The 20614-nt window shown below is 41.7% G+C and overlaps 1 protein-coding gene across 1 annotated transcript in view; it reads right to left on the bottom strand.

Annotated features, from left to right (window-relative positions):
- The window catches only part of LOC121316409 (gamma-2-syntrophin-like), a 150122-nt gene that overhangs the window by 51444 nt on the left and 78064 nt on the right, over positions 1-20614 (bottom strand). The window contains exon 8 of the mRNA XM_041251481.1: positions 1369-1456. Coding sequence (XP_041107415.1) covers positions 1369-1456 — 88 coding nt within the window. The remainder of the gene's footprint in view (positions 1-1368; positions 1457-20614) is intronic.

Raw genomic sequence — 20614 nt, 5'->3', positions numbered from 1 at the left:
TGGGAGTGATTTTCTAGCAACAGAACGAGCATAGGAAAAATAAATAAATAAAAACTATTTGTCCAACTGGCAAAGTATAACGGCAAAACTTGTCCCTCACACAAATCTTCTCGTCCCAGGCATGGTGAGATATGAATTGCATACCTCTGCAGATATATAACTTTTACGGACATTTTTCAGAGTTGGTTGATATTTTAATAATTCAAACATGTTTTAGGAAGTCTCTTTTTTAAAGTACCTTTACCATAACATACAAAATGAATGAATGAATAAATAAATAGCCTATGCAAAATGCCGATTTGGAATGACCAGGCTTCTGGTTAGGAAAAGGGCACAGCTGAACACTGGTTCTAACTTCAGCTCACAAGCAGTGGTCTTGGTATTTAATTTTACTGCATACAATCACCGTTGCATTTGGAATTTTACACAATTTAAAAAAATGATGTTTCAATGGTGATGTCTAAAATTAAAAAGAAACCCAACAGGCCATTGAGTTAACTCACCCTTAATGACACTGCACCATGTGACACTACGAAGACCATATCCTAGCAACCTGAGCATTTACTATCTGTACAAGTTCGCTCGGGAGAACTCTCAAGTGAGCATAATAGGTACATCTTTGACTTTTGCCATGGTGCACCTGTTACTATTTCACCAGAAAGAAAGAAGACTCTAATTCCGAGTTTGCAGCCAAAATGTAAACAAACCACCAAGCTTAGGGATAGATCAGAGTTACCTGAAGCAGTTCATAATGATGAAAAAGTACTGAACATTATTTCAAGTGATCTGGAAATTAGGAAATAGGACACTAAGGTCCAGTACATCCTACAGGTGGTGCTATAACTTAAATAGTTAATGGAAACACCTGTGCACATTTAGCCCTGCATAAAAGGAAGGGAACCCCCATTGACATGGTGGGTTGTAGAGGTGTATGGAAAATGGAGATTGGAGATGAACATGAACATAAACAAAAAAAGGTGCTGTGAAAGTAAAAGTAGGAATACTGTTTTGGTGGGGTAGGCAAGCTTAGCTCGTCCCCATTTAGGTAGGGACGTTTGGTGGACCAATTGGTCTCAACCAGTGTCCGAGTTAAGTTAAGGATTCCTTGGTGGTTAGGTTTATTTTGCTAATTTGGGTTTTGTTTTTGTAAATAATAAAGATTGTGCAGCTGCGCATTAAAAGGTAACCTTGACTTGAATCTGTGACTTTTACACCACAAAATTGTACAGTACAAAGGTTAATATCCTTAGACATTTCTTTTTCTTTAAAACAGAAATGTGTGAGGAGAGTCATAATTTTGTTGCTTTATAAAAATTGAGAAGGAAAAGTGCCACAGTCGTCAGCCATTACTCTATCTATGTTTCTTACCTAATGGGAGCTTAAGAAATGATGGAGCTTCCCTGAGGTACTGAACGGTGATGGTAACTTCATCCCCGGCACTCCGCAGTAGGTGTACCTGTCAGTGTGAGAAATCACAGCTAATTTACCACAGTAAAGCACTAAGTAAAGAATCCATAGCAAAGTTCATGTAAAGTGTTACATCTTTAGCATTCAAAATAGAAATGCCAGTCCCTTCTGGAGACTACATTTTGTAGTTTATGTTATTATAGTTTGAAATGGGTACAATACAAAAACTACTTTTGTGATACTGTGGAAGGAAGGCTTCAGAATAACACTGACTGATACTATGCATCACAAAATAATCCCTGTTCAGCCAAGCTCAGAGTGGTTTTATATTATAGTCATGTACAGTACAGCTTAATTTCAACTTAAGGCAGTTCCCTGTTAACAGAAGAAAGGGCTATTATACCCTCCCACACCCATCCTACCACTTTCACAGACTGTAAAATCAGTGACCATTGGATAACCAGTAAAAACCATTCTGTGGCTCAAAGTTCTGCTTCTTCTTCAACAGAGAATGTTTTAAACAAAATCATTTTGCATGGCAAAGAAACTGATATTGAAAACTCTACTGGAAAAAAGTAAATAGCTCTATAATGGGATTGTTAAATGTAACCACTTTATTTTAGGACAGTAGTAAGTAAATCTAGGGCAAAATATTGATACAGAACAAACTTTACTAGATTATTATTATTATTATTATTATTATTTTATTATTATTATTATTATTATTATTATAGTATTTCACATGACAATTGTGTTGACATCACTGAGGAAATATCCCAGGTGTGACATTTTATGAACAAACATACAATACAATCCTTGAATAGAAACAAACATACAACCCCCAAATGGCAGGCACAACATCTGTCATTTTTGATAACAACAATTAAAAAATACATTCCTGTTTTGAATGTGACATTACATTGCTATTTAAAGATGAAATGTCCCACAGTCATGTTCAGCTTAACACAAAGATTTAATGATGTATTATATTGCATTATTCAATGTTTCATCTTGTTATAAACTGTTAAAATAGCTGAGGAAACAAAACCAATATTAAAATGGGAGAACTCAATACCAGTATTGTGTATTGAACAAATGTTCTTCCTTCAAACTTTCTTGATTTATTTTGACCATGTAGACATTCTTGTTGTTTTTGTTTGTTTTTATAGTCAGTAAGGTAAAAAAAATAAATAAAAACACATGATCTTATCTTAGATAAATCCTAACCATGCCAAGTTGCATATTAATAATGACCTTTAACTAAATAAATGTAATAATGGATGTGAAGGACATAGGACACAAATCAACTTACACCTGGTGATCTGACAATGTTATGGGAAGATAACATTTTGGGGAAAACTGGTGAAATGATGCAAAATTATTATCAATTTATAGGTCTTTAAACTTTTTCCTGCCAGATATGAAAACTACGTCCCCCAGAGAAGGAAAGGATAGGTGATTGGCATCAATGGGGCAAAACATAGAGATAGATTGCAAGCCAAAGTGTTTCCTAAACTTTGTCCAAATCTTAAGTGACTGTTGAACTAGAAGCTTAGTACTGAATTGAGTGCTAGAAAGGAGGAACAGAGCAGGGTGGGTAGAGATGTTGACTGACAAGAAGCTGCTATCATACATAGCCATGCAGGGGCAGCCTGATGCGATGGGAGTGTAACCTGTAGGCAATACTACGTATGTTACCTGACCAGTAATAAAACTGAAAGTTAGGCAGAGCCAATCCTCCCAAAGCTTTGGTCTCTGGAGGAAGATTCTGTGAGGCCTCTTATTCCAAATAAAAGAGGAAATACTTTGATCAAGTGAGTTGAAAAGGGATTTGGGGGTGAACACTGGAATACTTTGGAGAAATATAAAACTTTAGGTAGCATGTTCATCTTTACGGAGTTAATACGGCCAGCAAGCGTTAAAGGTAATGTGGACCAACATACAAAGTCCTGTTTGGTGCATTCCAGTAATTAAGTGAAATTAGATTTTAAGAGGTCATTATAGGAATGTGTTATTGTGAATACCCAAATATGTGACTTTATTGTAAGCAATTTTGAAAGGAAAGGTGGAGAGAGGATCATTTATGGCAGCTGAGTTGATGGGGAACAATTCACTCTTATGGAAATTCAGTTTATACCCAGATAATGTGCCAAATTGATCTAGTATAGAAAGAACGTTGGGCAGAGAGGATGCAGGGTCAGAAATATACAAAAGTATATCTGCATAAAGAGAAATCTTCTGCTCCAGTTATCTCAGAAAGTCTCCCTGTATGCTGTTTATTGGATTGGGCAGTGTATGAGATTGTAGGCCTTCAAGTTAGTTAGTTAGTTAGTATCCAAAATGAAGGATATATATCCAGGAAGGGGGCAGAGTCACAATACCAGAAGTCATCGCCCTAGTACAGTAAGTGATGTGTCAGTCATTGATTTTGAGAAGCTATCAGAGGGGGCGTGATTAAAGGTAAGGGGATGTGACGATGCAATTTGTTCTTTTTGTTTTGGTTACTGCAAGGACCTGTAAAGGAAACCATGTAAAACAAAACCGTGTTTGTATTTGTTTGTTAACCACTGTTTATTTGTATTTAGTAGTCGGCTAATTAGTGGGAGCTGTTGTTGTTCCAGCCAGCATTAAACCCAGATTCCAAATACTGCACCAATAATTGTGTATTCACCACCAGTACTGGAGCACCACGAGAAAGGACGCAGAGCTGTGCTTGTATTATTATTATTATATTATTATTATTATTATTATTATTATTATTATTATTATTATTATTTCAGGACGGAAACCCTGTTTGCTTAGCTGTGCCAAACCGTGACAATTAAAACAACTGTTTGGACCATGAACACTGTGTTATTGTCTTTGTTTGAGCAATGCATGACCCCTACACCTGTGCACTACTATCAACTTTGCCACAGGGATTCAAACATCTGTTGCTCCATGGGACGTTCCCGTCAATAAAGGCAAGTTCCAATATTAAGGGGGTGTGGTCAGATATAACAATGCTGTTATACGCACAGGAACAACTAGAAGGGAGTAATTTGTTATCAAGAAAAAAAATCAATATGAGAGAAAGTATGGTGAACAGGAGAAAAGAAAGAATACTGTCTTGAAGTGGGAAAAAGAAAGTGCCAAGTGTCATCCCATACAGATCAAGGAAGGAGTGAATAGCTTGAGAGGTCTTTGAAGGTGAGACAGGTTTTGAGGAAAAGTGGTCTAAGGTTGGGTTCAATGTACATATAAAGTCCGTCTTTAAAATAAAATCCCTTGGGGGCAGTGCTTGTGTTACGTGGTCTGGGTCAGGTCTTAGGCCCGTTCTTGAAACCACTTCTTAAGGCAGGAGCCTGGCCTGCATAAGGGACTACTAGAATAAAGACTGCTTGTGACTTGGTAACATAATAAGGATTTCCCCTTCACTACTAGGAGAACCTCCCTCGCTGTGGTGAGGCCAAACCGATCAAGCTCCAAGGCCGTGAAGTGAGGAACTTCCCACAAGGGAAAACAAAGAAAGGATAGAGGACAAACTAAGGCTTACTCCCTGGCTACTGAGTCGTCTAGTCGAGAGAGGACAGACTCGGCTGACGCTCCAAGGCCGCATGAAGTGCCTCGGAATCTACATAGGGAGAACAAAAAGGAGAATTAGAAATAAACACACAAAGAGGGCCAGGGATCCCCTCCCCCCAGCAGTAAGAGCCACCTTCGATAAATGAGTCAAATGAGTAGCTCCTCTGAAGGAGGGTGAATTGACATAGTCAATTCCTCTAAGGTCAGGAAGTGACCTTTACTTGCCCTCAAATAGAGAACCCACTCCCCGCTACTGCGCCACCATAGCAAAAGAAGAGAAAATTGTTAGTTAAAAAAAAAAGTTAGTGATTGCAATATATATATATATATATATATATATATATATATATATATATATATATATATAGATAGATAGATAGATATATAGATAGATAGATAGATAGATAGATATATATATATATATACACACACACACACACACACACATGTATATACAATGCCTTGCAAAAGTATTCAGACCCCTGACCAATTCTCTCATATTACCGAATTACAAATGTTACATTGAAATTTAGTTCTGTTTGATATTTTATTTTTAAACACTGAAACTTAGAATCAATTATTGTAAGGTGACATTGGTTTTATGTTGGTAAATATTTTTAAGAAAAATAAAAAAACTCCACCTGTGAACTATTAAAGTTGCTGTCACATTTTCTGGACAAAACCCCCACTGTTGAAGGATCATTGGTAAGGCTGTGAATCTGAAGGAAAATGAAGAAAAGCATTCTACAGAAGTTAGAGATAAAGGAATACAAATGCATAGATTAGGGAAAGGGTACAAAATAATATCCAAGTGTTTGGATATCCCAGTGAGCGCAGTTGGATCAATAATCAGGAAGTGGAAGCTGCATCACACCACCCAGGCACTGCCAAGAAAAGGCCGTCCCTCAAAACTCAGTACTCAAACAAGAAGGAGACTTGTGAGAGAAGCCACAGAGAGGCCAACAATCACTTTGAAGGAGCTGCAGAGTTCAGTGGCTGGAAGTGGAGTAACGGTGCACCAGTCAACCATATCAAGAGCTCTGCATAACTGGCCTGTATGGGAAGGTGGCAAGAAAGAAGCTGTTACTCAAAAAGTACCGTCTGAAAGCACGTCTGGAGTTTGCCAGAAAGCATGAGAGTGACCCAGCTGCGATGTGGGAAAAGGTTTTGTGGTCAGACCAAGATAGAGCTTTTTGGCCAAAACTCAAAGAGCTATGTGTGGCGGAAACCTAACATTGCCCATGCCTCAAGACACACCAACCCTACAGTGAAGTATGGTGGTGGCAGCATCATGCTGTGGGGATGCTTCTCATCAGCAGGGACTGGGCATCTTGTTACAATTGAAGGAAGAATGGATGGAGCAAAATACAAGAAAATACTACAAGAGAATCTGCTTCAGTCTGCTAAAAAACTGAAGCTTGGCAGGAAATTTACCTTTCAGCAGGACAATGACCCAAAGCACAAGGCCAAAGCAACGCTGGAGTGGCTCAAGAACAAAAAGATGAATATCCTACAGTGGCCAATTCAAAGTCCTGATCTCAATCCCATTGAGAATCTGTGGCACTGTTTGAAAATTGCGGTCCACAAGCGTCGTCCAATCATCCTGAACAACCTGGAGCAAATCTGCCAAGAAGAATGGGCCAAAATCTCTCCGACACTGTGTGCAAAGCTGGTACATACTTACCCCAAAAGACTTAAAGCTGTTATTGCAGCGAAAGGTGGCTCTACCAAATATTAATGTGTGGGGGTTGAATACTTATGCAAGCAATATATTTCAGTTTTTTTTTTTTTCTTAAAAATATGTCCCAACATAAAATCAATGTCACCTTACAATAATTGATTTTGAGTTTCAGTGTTTTAAAATAAAATATCGAACAGAATGAAATTTCAATGTGCCATTTGTAACTCAGTAATATGAGAGAATTGATCAGGGGTCTGAACACTTTTGCAAGGCACTGTATGTGTATATATATATATATATATATTAGTAGTAGTAGTATTAACTAATCTAACCACTCAGCGAAGAGGAAGAGATGGCCCTGAGCGGAAATACTATCAAGGAAAGAAGAGTGAATGTAAGAATCCACTGCTGAGGTAGGACTGGTTGATTTTAACTTTGGCTGCTGATATTGCTGTACCTATATGGGATGAATGGGAAAATACAATTGTGAGAATAAGCTGAGACAGCAGATTGAAAATGTATGAATTTAGTTGAAAACCAGTTTGCTGAATGGAGGAAAAGTTTGAGCTGAGGGAGCCGGACGTCTGAATTGCACGATCTGTAAACGAGAAAGAGCATCAGCAGTGTTATTACTGGGAAGGTGTTGATCTTCAAAATAAAATTATTAATAACTGAAATTCAGACTAGCCAGTGAAGAAGTTGCATAATTATAGGGGAAGAGGAACAGCCTTTATTAATATGAACAGTAGATTGTTTATCACAAAAGATTAAGATAGATTTTTCTGCCAAAATGAGCCCCAAAGATAGACTGTGACGACAATAGGGAATACTTCCGAACCAATAGAAAAGCATACTTTTGGAGTACTTGAGGAGTACTGGCTCCAGCCCCTCAAAATACTCAAAGGTTCTACATGGCCTAGAAAAGAAAGTTCAGTCTTCAGACCTGCTTTGTCAATGTGATGCAGCACAGCTTGCAAATGTTCCTCATGTTTAGCAGATGTTGTTCCATAGACTATTGTGCTGTCCAGGTAGCATTGGACACCATTCTGGCCCGACAAGATCTGTGTCATTATTCTCTGCACTTGGTGCTGAAGCAAGTCCATAAGCACGTGACAGTAGCGAAACAGACCATCATGTGTGATGAATGCTGTAAGGTCCCTGCTATCCTCATGCGATTGCAGTTGATGGTATGCACTTTGCAAATCAAGAGGGGAGAACCTTTTTTTTTCCACCAAAGAGCTCTGCAAACACCTCCTCAATGTGTGGTAGTGGGTGGCTATCTATTACTACAGCTATATTGGGCTCATGCAGATCAATGCATAATCTGATTCCTCCTGTCTTTTTCTGTGTAACAACAATGGGTGAAACCCATTCAGAAGAGTCAACTTTTTTGAAAATGCCATTCTGTTCTGGCACTGCAACTCTTTGGATACAACATCCCTCACTGGGTCATATTGTAACTTTGTGCACAAATCCGTCAGCCTAACCAAGGGTTTCAGTTGAAATGTCATTGGTCGTGCTGGAGACTGATGACTGATATACAGAGGTGCTTGGCATGGGCGGTGAAGCAACAGAGCCATTAACAATTTGCAACTCAAGAGCAGCAAATAGATCCATGCCAAGGACAGGGGTAGAAGAGCGCAGAATGTAAAACTCAGCAGGTACAGAGCAGTAGTTGTGTATCACTTGTACATGAAGTCAGCCAACACAGGAATTGGTTTGTGTAGGTCACTAAATGCAGTTTTGCCTCAGAAAGAGGCATGCTCCCAAAGTACTCTAGGAAGTTGATTCTGAAAGTACTGAAACAGCCAATCCTGTGTCTACCATTAATGCAGTGGGCCACGGTTGTCCCCCATTAGTGCAAATGAGAACAAGGAAAAACAGGTTTCCACTCATTTGTGTAGAGTTACTTGTGTTACATCTGGTATAGCACCTTCACGCACATGGCATTTGAGTCGTGTACCGCTACATACTTTTGCAAAATGTCCAGCAGTCATACCGCACTGTCTGCATTAAGCCTCTTTAGTAGGGCATTTGGGGTAACTAGCTAAGTGCATTGCAGATCCACAACGAAAGCCTGTCCTACAGTGACTTGCTTGTTGAAACTGTGCAGCTTTCACTTTCTCTGGTATGCTGGAAGTTTGACTTTTTCTGACTTCTGTATTGTCTGTATTGCCTCCTTCTGGAACACATGTGCACAGCCTGACCAGCAGATGGAGTGCTCTGTGTAATTGCTTTAGTTTCTGCCAAAGCTGACTAGATCTGTCCAGCAATAATAAATTGTTTTCTGTAGTGTAAGATCTGGTTCGAGAAGCAAGCGTTCACATATGCATTTTTTTTTTTCCACAAGCAGGTCCTGTATCTTGAATAAGTGAGATTCCTGAACACACAGTTGACGATTTGCTCCCTCAAAGCAGCAAAGTTCTGATGAATAGATTTGCCTGGGCCCGTTGATGAAATGTATTTCATTTGGCAGCAATGTTCAATTTAGGCATGAAAAAGGATTTTAATGCAGCAAGTGCAGCAGTGTATGAGTCATCAACAATTGGAAGAGTGTAGACCATACACTGTGCTTCAGCCCCGGGGTAGAGTATTACACTGTGCTTCAGTCCCTGGGTAGTGTATTACACTGTGCTTCAGTCCCTGGGTAGTGTATTACACTGTGCTTCAGCCCCGGGGTAGTGTATTACACTGTGCTTCAGTCCCGGGGTAGTGTATTACACTGTGCTTCAGCCCCGGGGTAGTGTATTACACTGTGCTTCAGCCCCAGGGTAGTGTATTACACTGTGCTTCAGTCCCGGGGTAGTGTATTGCACTGTGCTTCAGTCCCTGGGTAGTGTATTACACTGTGCTTCAGTCCCTGGGTAGTGTATTACACTGTGCTTCAGTCCCTGGGTAGTGTATTACACTGTGCTTCAGTCCCTGGGTAGTGTATTACACTGTGCTTCAGCCCCGGGGTAGTGTATTACACTGTGCTTCAGTCCCGGGGTAGTGTATTACACTGTGCTTCAGTCCCAGGGTAGTGTATTACACTGTGCTTCAGTCCCAGGGTAGTGTATTACACTGTGCTTCAGTCCCAGGGTAGTGTATTACACTGTGCTTCAGTCCCTGGGTAGTGTATTACACTGTGCTTCAGCCCCGGGGTAGTGTATTACACTGTGCTTCAGCCCCGGGGTAGTGTATTACACTGTGCTTCAGTCCCGGGGTAGTGTATTACACTGTGCTTCAGCCCCGGGGTAGTGTATTACACTGTGCTTCAGTCCCTGGGTAGTGTATTACACTGTGCTTCAGCCCCGGGGTAGTGTATTACACTGTGCTTCAGTCCCGGGGTAGTGTATTACACTGTGCTTCAGTCCCGGGGTAGTGTATTGCATTGTGCTTCAGTCCCGGGGTAGTGTATTACACTGTGCTTCAGTCCCGGGGTAGTGTATTACACTGTGCTTCAGCCCCAGGGTAGTGTATTACATTTTTGTTGAGTTGGCACGAAGTATTTCCGTTCTTGGAACTACCAGGGGCCCCCACCCACATTAATGTTTGACAATCGAAGTCCCAGCTGGGGCAGGGCTATGGGAACCCATCAACACGAGATTGTGTGAACACGAAAGTCGGGGCCCCATCACATAATGTGCTGACACGAAAGACGGTAATAGGGGCCCCATCAACATAAAAGGGGGGTGGGTAGAAGATGCAACGAAGTCAGGGCCAAATCACATATGGATCAAAACAACGAAGAAGTCTTCCCCCCCCCCCGGGGCCCCCCCATCACAATAACCTGTGTCTTGCACACACGCGACCCACCCCCCACGTCAGCGGAACACCATCACATTTAATATCCTCGCGTGACCCCACAAAAGACACACACCAGTCGAGCAGGGCTGTGCTTCAGTCCCTGGGTAGTGTATTACACTGTGCTTCAGTCCCTGGGTAGTGTATTACACTGTGCTTCAGTCCCTGGGTAGTGTATTACACTGTGCTTCAGTCCCTGGGTAGTGTATTACACTGTGCTTCAGCCCCGGGGTAGTGTATTACACTGTGCTTCAGTCCCTGGGTAGTGTATTACACTGTGCTTCAGTCCCTGGGTAGTGTATTACACTGTGCTTCAGTCCCTGGGTAGTGTATTACACTGTGCTTCAGTCCCGGGGTAGTGTATTACACTGTGCTTCAGTCCCTGGGTAGTGTATTACACTGTGCTTCAGTCCCTGGGTAGTGTATTACACTGTGCTTCAGTCCCTGGGTAGTGTATTACACTGTGCTTCAGTCCCTGGGTAGTGTATTACACTGTGCTTCAGTCCCTGGGTAGTGTATTACACTGTGCTTCAGTCCCGGGGTAGTGTATTACACTGTGCTTCAGTCCCGGGGTAGTGTATTACACTGTGCTTCAGTCCCTGGGTAGTGTATTACACTGTGCTTCAGCCCCGGGGTAGTGTATTACACTGTGCTTCAGCCCGGGGGTAGTGTATTGCATTGCGCGTTTCCTTTCATCAGATAGTAAATAATTTTCAAACATATGAATCCAAGAGGTAAAAGGCATTGTAGACTCAGGAGGACTTTGCCAGAAGGCAGCATCTGGTGTAAGTACAAGAAGAGCCATCCTCGTTGTCAATGTGTTGTATTAAGCAACACACAGTATGTTTGTCTATAGGCTTTAATGGCGATCCAGCACCAACAACAACAGCACCACCACCACCTTACGTTCTGATTCTCCTTTCTTCTCTACCGCATTAAACTGTAAGTACACATCACCATCTATAGTATCTGTTTGTAATACAACTCACTATACCTCACTCGTCTCTTACCCAGCGGAAGAGCACTGGGGCCAATGCAATAAAACAAATAAACTCGAAATTTTGAGTTTACATTTTTTTCTCATGTGATGTGAACTCTCCGTTTCAAGTGGTACAGTAGCTGATTTCAGAAAGACCTGAGCAGAGGATTCCCCAGCACACACATTGGACTGCAAACACTGCCTACAATTCCAAAGCGATCCTTCAGTAATCCATCTTTGATAAAGAATTACCTGCGGTCAAAAATGTCACAGGAGTGATTGTCTGCAGTGGCTATACTGTCAATTGAAAATAGACTTGCAAGACGAATAAACTTTTTTGATGTAATTGAAAAATGTGGACTGCTATTTTACATTATTTACAAAGAAAAATATTATTATTATTCTTCATTTGTTTTATGAATTTCAGTTTATAAAAAATGAAATCAAATTAGGTACCTATACCAATGTTCAATATATGAATATGCTGAATAACTGAAACAATAACTGGCACTAAGATACCACATTTATGCTGTTTTAGCTTGTCAGTTGTCTTGAATGCATTTGTACTATGGGCTAAGCTTTGTGATGCAGACATGTTTTTTTTTTTTTTTATAGAAACATCTTCATACTAATTTTTGTACTTGCTAATATTAGTTAAAAAATCTAATTGATGCCTAGTATGATTAATACATTTGTGTGACTAATTTGAAGCTATTCATATGTTTCAATATTAACTAAATCAAGTTATTAATCAAATTGATTAATTATGTGAGGGTTGATTTATTAAACTGTTACTTGATTGATTACTGTCTTGTTCACAGGCATCTTAAAATAACGTTAGAATATTTATTATTAAAAAGGAAATTCTTGACTCATTTAAATTTTGTTGCTGATGCATTTATTTTCAAAAGGTTTTCTTTTGGTTAAGCGCTGCTGCTGAGTGCCGTGTTTTGTTTTGTTGTTTTGTTTAGTTTTTTTGGGGGGTGGGGGGGGTCTACTTTACAGTTTTATACCAGGGCCCAGTAAATCCTAGCGCTGGCACTGACTGGAGTTAGTCGGAAAGCCGTGGCACAGTTTACACACGTGTTCTATTCCTTGCCCATGTACACGTCTGTCCCCCATATTGTTTTAAAGGGGAATGGCATATACAGGTATTTATACTGTACATCCCTAGATAGCAATAGCATTAACCTAGATACTGTAGGACATAAACAGTCCTATCTACTTTTCTTGTGAATAAAAATTAGAATGCCATACTTTCTACTTGCACCAGATAAGGTTATTTGCAGCTTGTGGCTCTTGTTTTGGTTGAAAATGATCTAATTTGCAATAAAATAAAATGCATTCCCATTCTGCAAACTGTTGTTAGGAAAGTCATTTTTTATTGTCACCAGTAGCAAATGCCTCTGTCATTTGCATATTTTAGGTAGTTAATGCCCTTGAGCTAGGGGTTGCAGTGTTGAAAAGTGACAAGAATTGGAACTCTCATAAGGAATACTGTAGATGATACTGGAAGCAAATTAGTTGAATTCCCACTGGTCAGACAAAATAGTGAAGTAACTTTAAGCACAGATATACAATGTAGGATAGGTCTATCTCAGTAGGAAAGCTATCAATAATACATACAACTGGATTTATTTTTACCCTGTTAAAGGCTTTTGACCTATATCTTTTTCCAAACAGTGGATTTTATTATTGATGCTTAAGAAATATTTCTGGGATTGCAATAACTGGAATTGTGTAGTGACTAACCACTATTTTTAAAGAAAGAAATCATTAATATTGGAAACCTCTTTGATGTTGTTCATGGTTCCTATTGTTTGGAAGAGATTACAGATTAAAGAAAAATAAGACTTTGTGGTTAGCAAAAATTAGCTCACTCATCTAAACACAGTAAATACAATTTGCAAACAGTAAGCTTTTGAAGACCTAACCCTTATAAAAGTTTAATGTGGTGAAAGCATAGCAAATTATAATAAGGAATAAGTTGAAATGAAAGAATTATGGTAAAACATATGAAAGGATGGCAAATCATGGTAAATACAAGGAAAAAAACAAAATCATCTTGCAAATTTACTATGGTAAACTCTGATAAGGACATAGACACTGTGGTTCCCTCATTACCTCACCCACCCATTAAACTGAAAACAGCTAAAACTAGGGGCCAACAACGGAATTATCCAACAACACTCCAGGACAGACCATTATCTAAATCACAGGAGCTTTGCGATCTCCAACACTGGAACCAAGAACACAACTAGGAAGGGGAGTTTTTGTGATAAACAAACATGAATTAAAATGGATATGTGAAAAAGATATGTATCATTGATATGAAACCTGGTTATTAGGGCTCTGCAGTTACTCAGAAAATCTAAACAATTCCCTTTAATATGTTTTAAGTTGTTCAGTATTGATTAAATGGAATTAAAATGTGTTAATTACACAAAATAAAACATTCCTTTGCTGCATTTGTCAACACAAGCATGTGATTATGAATGATTCAGATTCCACTTCCACAGTCTCATTTTGCTTGTTTCTATAGGAATGTGTTATCTCTCCAGCAAATTATAGGATTGTAGTCCTGGGTAAGATTTAGGCCTAACATTTGATTAAAATCAACAACAACAACAACAATTCTTCCAGTATGCTCAGCTGTAGAAAATTAAGTCAGTGTGATAAGCTCATAACCCTTTAAGGACCAAGCATTTTTCAGTGGGATGCTCCCCCAGGACCAGGGTTTGTTTGGCTGTATGACTCTCTTCCTATAAAAATTTACAAACAATCTATTATTTACAGTAGGATCAAATAATTGGTGTCCTTTTTTTTCATAACACTATAAAGTACTTCTGAAACCATACAATCATTTTGCTTTTTTTTTTCAACCCAATATTAAGGTTTTTTAAACATTAAGTATTTTTGTATTATTATGTATTCTGCATAGAGATACAGATATAAAACATGTAATTCTATGACCAAAGGGATCTTAATACTTCCTGGAAGTTTTGTTGAAATATATTGATGTTTGGGCAACTTACAAGAAACTGTTTCACCTGAGTGATTGCAATGGCATAATACACGTTTATTCTCAGTGTATTTATTTATAAGCACTAATGGACACTACTCTCAATTATTTTCTCAAAATAAATATTTATAAATAAAATAATAGTTCTTCATTCCATTATTTTCAGTAATAAGGAAAATAAAATGTACCTGATACATTTCAGTTCAGACAGTTCATTAAATAGTATATGCTTATATCCTCTTGTTTCTTTACATGTATAATGTTAAAACACAGGAGACAGAATTAATGTTGTAATATAACTATAAGTCAAATACATTGGATTTACACTGTTTTCCGGCTATTTTCTAAGCTGTAAACAAGTTCCTGTTTCCTGTTTTGTTTCTGCCTGCTGCTGTAAAATGTCTCTGCCCTTTAAAAATTAAATCTCAGTGACATCACATGAAAATAAAGCATGTAGGCAGTGAAGCGGGCTATAAGTAAGATCACAGGTATGTAAAGAATCTATTGCTTTTGCTAGTCGCACAATGTTTTGTGTCACTTTATAGCCCCATCTGGCAGTACAGCAGTATACATGTCAGCATCCTGGTGAAAGGGAAAATTAACTTCCAATCAGCTTCTAAATCTGTCAATGTGGAACTTAATTGCCACTGATTGGTACTCAAGAGGCTACAGAAGAGGGCAAACTCAGTTGCACAGAAGAGTGCAAATAATCTTTTCTTGTGGAATTAGTACCGTTTTATAAGGCTTGTTTCAGTTTATTAAATGTTAGTCTTGATGCAGAGTTCTCGGGGAAAGACCAAGACGCGTCTGTTCTACAAAGACCTTCCTACCTCCAAGCTGCTTGAAGCACTTTGACAAAGGCATCAACAGTCCAGCTGAAAGCGATCGTCCATCATCCTTTGTCAGTTCAAGGCATCAGTCTTTCCACCTAGCCTGTTTACCAAGTTTCATCAGTTAGCTCAGAGCACCGCTCCAAGCAGGCCCCCTTTCCCCGCTCCAAACATCGCTCTGTCCCCGCCAGCAATCAATCCCGTTCTCAATCTGCACAATTCCATTTTCAACAACATGAAAGCTCTCATACAACCAATCTCTGATTCCATCCAGTCCATGAACACCCGCCTCGATGTCCTTGAAAACCGAACTAACACAAGATCCTCACCAGCCGCCAATACCTCTCATTTCAGCTCCAGCTTCAGCGTCTGCTCTGGCTCCACCTGCTTCTGTCCCCACAGTCAATGTTCAGGAATACAACCATGCCTCAGCGGTTGCTTCAGGTTCCCATGCAGTCACTTCTCTACAACACCATTCTCTATCTCATCACATCAGACACCAAATTATCGAAGGTAAAGAGTTTTTAGATCATTGCGATGCTGACTGTGGGAATGTCTCAGTAACCCTCAAGTACCGTGATCCTCGTCTTATAAGAAGCCTCACCCTTGGAGAATTTGTGCTTTAATTTTTTGACTACCGAGACGTTAATGCTCTGCTTATCCTCATTGCCGTCAGGAGCTCGAGCAATATGTATTCTATATCATGGAGTTATCAGTCAGATATGGAGGCACAATGTTTTATGATTACCATAAATCATTTTCTGCTAAAGCAGCTTCAATCTTCGCTGATGATAACATTATCACTGACTGGTCTCGTCCCGATTTCTTCAACAGGATATTCAGTGGGTTACATGCAAACACCTGTGGAGTTTGTACCCCCACAGCCCATTCCACCAACCTGTGCCTGAGAGTTGCCTCCAGCTCATTCCGTAGAGGTCAACTCAATATTCCCCCTCTACTCAGTACCTGCTTTTCTGTTTCAAATCCTATCCAATCATCAGTTCCTCCTGAATCTTCCACCATTCAGGACAGTCATGGCCATCAAATTTTTATAGGTAGTAGGTTCACTACTCCTCTAGCCTCCCTCATATCCAAAGCAGGCCTCTCTCCCCAGTTCTACAACCCTCACTCTTTCAGAATTGGAGCAGCCACTTCTGCCGCCAAAGCAAGCACCAATCACCATCTGTGATAGAAAGACAATGATTCTTGGTGGTAAACCTTCCTCCCGACTTGTGAGGGCACTAAGTAACGGGAACAGAGTACCCTGGACTGTTCGGCTTGACACTTCATTCCCAGGGTTAAAAGGAAGTCGTCATCTAGAAAGGGGGCCGAGCTTTGGTGCATTAACTCATCGACCCGGAAGGGAACTGATGTGGCAGCCAACTGAATGAGCAATCGAGTCTTGGTACAGCTGCATAAAAGCTGCATGTTTTCACTCACTCAGGGTTGTGTGTTCAGAAGTGGAGAACGGGTGAAAGAGAGGAGAGTTTTGATTAAAAATAACAATTGCTACAGCGTGCTGGAAGTGCCAGCACAGCACTTGTTTGTCTGTTCGTCCACTGTCTTGTTTAGTGTTGTCCGTTTTGTTTACCTTTTTATTTTGGCAGCATCGTTTGTTTATTATTACTATTATTTAATAAAACAGTGAACGCAGTCATTGCGTTTCAGTTTTCATCCACCATTCCTCACTGTTTGGAGTTTGCATTTCTGGACTGACGTCACCCCTGCAAAACCACAGCCCAAGAAAAGGAAGCCCAAGAGTGGTCGCTGGGATGACTACTTTCACCTAGTTGAGGCCTCAAGTTGGTGCCCTTCCTGCGGGAAGGTGGACCACTCCATCGTCAACTGCCCCTGCCCTGGAGAGGAGGAGAAAGGACGACCGAAGGCCAGCTGGGAAGCTTACCTCAGTGCTCTTGGTCCCTTGCTGCTGCCGTTGCCTCACGAGAGTCCACTGCTGCTGCTATCTCCTCCCGAGGGTCCGCTGCTGCCGCCGTCTCCTCCCGAGGGGCCGCTGCTGCTGCCGTCTCCTCCCGAGGGTCCGCTGCTGCTGCCGTCTCCTCCCGAGGGTCCGCTGCTGCTGCCGTCTCCTCCCGAGGGTCCGCTGCTGCTGCCGTCTCCTCCCGAGGGTCCGCTGCTGCTGCCGTCTCCTCCCGAGGGTCCGCTGCTGCTGCCGTCTCCTCCCGAGGGTCCGCTGCTGCTGCCGTCTCCTCCCGAGGGTCCGCTGCTGCTGCCGTCTCCTCCCGAGGGTCCGCTGCTGCTGCCGTCTCCTCCCGAGGGTCCGCACTCAGAGGGGGGCTGTGCAGCCATCTCCGAGGGTCCGCTGCTGCTGCCGTACTCGACGGTGAAGGAGGGGGCGCCGCTCATGCCAGACGGTCACGGTGACCTCCGGAGGGCTCGCAGGCTGCTGACGGTATCCTCCCGAGGGTCCGCTGCTGCTGCCGTCTCCTCCCGAGGGTCCGCTGCTGCTGCCGTCCGAAACCCGAGGGGTCCGCTTGCTGCTGCCTCGCTCTCCGAGGGGTCCGCTGCTGCTGAGGCGACGTCGACGCTCCCGAGGGCTCGCAGCTGCTGACGGAAGCAAACAGGAGGCTCCCCGGGGACACTGACGATGCTGCTGCGCGCTGAGCCTCCCCAAGGGCTTCGACGCTGCTGCTAGGGACTCCACCTGGGGTCTCCGGAATTGCTTTGTCTGGGGTTAGTGTCAGCCCTGCTTTTCCGTTATGACACCGGTCTCGGGAGCCCAGGGTGTCCCACATGGTGGAGCTGCCGGCTATTATGAAGGGGGGATGGGTCAGGAGACCACCTGCCCCCACAGCAATTTCGCTGCAGGGAATTTGGTGGCCGGAGCCCCACAGGGGGGAGCTGCCGGCTAGAGAGAAGGGGGAGAAGGTCAGGAGACCACCCCCACAGACAGCCGGCCGGCAGCTACAGCTGTTGGGGTGGGGGAGGAGGACCTACCACCATGGCTGCCACCTTTGGCCCGTTGCTGCCCCTGTTCCTGGGCCGGGACTATAAACTGGGACTTTGGGACTGAGGAGGGAGGTGGCCATTGAGGCCAGGTGTGCTGTGCACTAGGGAGGCATATGTGGTCCATCCCTTTATGTTTATCAGTGTTTTATGTTGTATGTAATGTGTTAATGTTGGTGTTTATACACAGGATATAAATATGGGTTACAAGCACAAGTGTTTAAAATGTATATTTGTATTTAGGCACGAGGATTGCACAGCACTTCACATGCAGATGAAATAATATGTGAGCAAGGGGAATTGCACTTTTATTAATTTACGTGCAGTTGTACCGAGAGAGAGGAGAGTTTTGATTAAAAATAACAATTGCTACAGCGTGCTGGAAGTGCCAGCACGGTACTTGTTTATCTGTTCATCCACTGTCTTGTTTAGTGTTGTCCATTTTGTTTACCTTTTTATTTTGGCCGCAAGTGACGTGTCCTATTTTGATGTGCTGTTTTTGTTTAAATAGTTTGTTTATTATTATTATTATTTAATAAAACACTGAGAGCAGTCATTGCATCTCGGTTTTCATCCACCACTCCTCACTGTTTGGTCTGACGTCACCCCTGCAAGGCCATCCTGTTCACATGGTCATGTGTGACGGTATAAATAGGGGACGAAGTGACGTAATCTGTTCCTTTGTTTTGGTTAGAGAACAACCTGGAAGGACCTGTGATTTGTGTGGAAAAGTATCATGAGTGTTTGTTTGTTTTGTCTGTAATTGTTTCTTGTTATTAGTAGATGCCTAACACGTTCCGGAGCTGTTGCCAAGGGCCAGCACAAACCCGGAACAGCACTGCACTTGTATCATGAATAAACTGTATTTACACCACGAGCACCAATTCACTCACTAACAGACTTGTGTATGTGTTTTGTGTGGGTGTATAAAGAACGGGACTAGTACTTCGGGACAAACCTGGGGATTACAACTTAAGTAATACATGCCGTTGTATTACTTAACTTCATTTACTGTTTACTGTTTGCTTTGTCACCAGGCACTTGATTTACAAACCCATTAAACAACATTGCACCTGGATTATACTTGTATGTCCGTTTCTTGATCACTTGCATGTGTACACTTAACCACTCCCTTACGGAAATGTCCTATAGGATCCTATAGTGGTACTATAGAACATTATGGGACTAAAAAGGTTTTAGACAAATCCTAAAGGATTCTTTAAAAAAAAAACATCTTCCCATAATACTCAAAAGGGTCTCCCTTTAGTAGTACTATAGGACACTCTATATGACTAAAAAGGTTTTAAAGAAATCCTACAGGATATTCTATAGGACTTGACCAATTAACTATAGGACTTTCTATAGGTTATTTCTGTAAGGGCTTTGCCACACCATCTCATCAAAATCATGGGTCACTGGTCTTCTTCAGCATATATTCGCTCTTCTGTCTCTGATATCTCAGCAGCTCACCAATCCATCGCTAGCATGCCTGGAGTGGTAGCTAACTAACCTCTGGGCCCACCAGAGGTTTTCCCCTTATTAGAAGGTTTTTTTTTTTTCCTTGCCACCGAGCAGCAGGTAAACACATAACCATTCCACTAACCATCCCCTCTGTTTCTTTTCTATGTCTTCTCTATATTATATATATGTCTTGTGTTGGCACACACTCTTTTGTTTGTCTCACGGTGTGGGATTTTGTGGGGAACCAGGAGTCCATTCTTTGGGGGTTAGTGATCACACTTTCCCAATTTCAGGTCAGGCTTCAGCCAAAGGGCGGTCCTCACCGCGTGAGTCAGAGGGGACCTCCAGCCACACTCTTTTCTTTCGCAACTCATGCACTTTATCTTACCTCAATCGAGAGGTTATCTGCTTTCAGTCTATACTCAGGATGTGGCCCACTGTACGCTTCCAGAGCTCGATAAACTAACTCCTTTCCTACTTTCCTCTAGGTTCCCTGCGGATGCTTCTCCACACCCGGCTTTGGAAGCCTGTGCCTCACTTCATTAGAGGGCAGCACCAGACCAGTCAGGGAGTTAATTCTAGCATTTCCTTTCATGTTCTTAATCGCACCTAGAACCAGCTTCCCCACCCAACAGTGCCTATCGTGTGTTTTATGGTCCCCGAGGTTGCCAAGCAACCAAACTGAGGCCGAGCCCTACTCATCATCGGTCAGGGACCCCCTTTTCTATTGATACCTCTCAAGCACAAAACCTCAAAACAGCTTCATCACGAGCTGCTCTTTTCAATCTCAAGATACACAAGCACCTCAAACCTATTATCAAGCTTCTCAATTGCTTTCACTGCCCTAGCTTGCACCCCGTGAAATACCTGCTGACAAAAAAAAAAAAAAACTAACAAAAAAAAAGGTAATTAAAGGGAAT

The sequence above is a fragment of the Polyodon spathula genome, chromosome 5 (genome assembly GCF_017654505.1).
Source record: "Polyodon spathula isolate WHYD16114869_AA chromosome 5, ASM1765450v1, whole genome shotgun sequence".
Taxonomy (NCBI): Eukaryota; Metazoa; Chordata; class Actinopteri; order Acipenseriformes; family Polyodontidae; genus Polyodon; species Polyodon spathula.
This window is presented reverse-complemented; position numbering and strand designations above follow the sequence as displayed.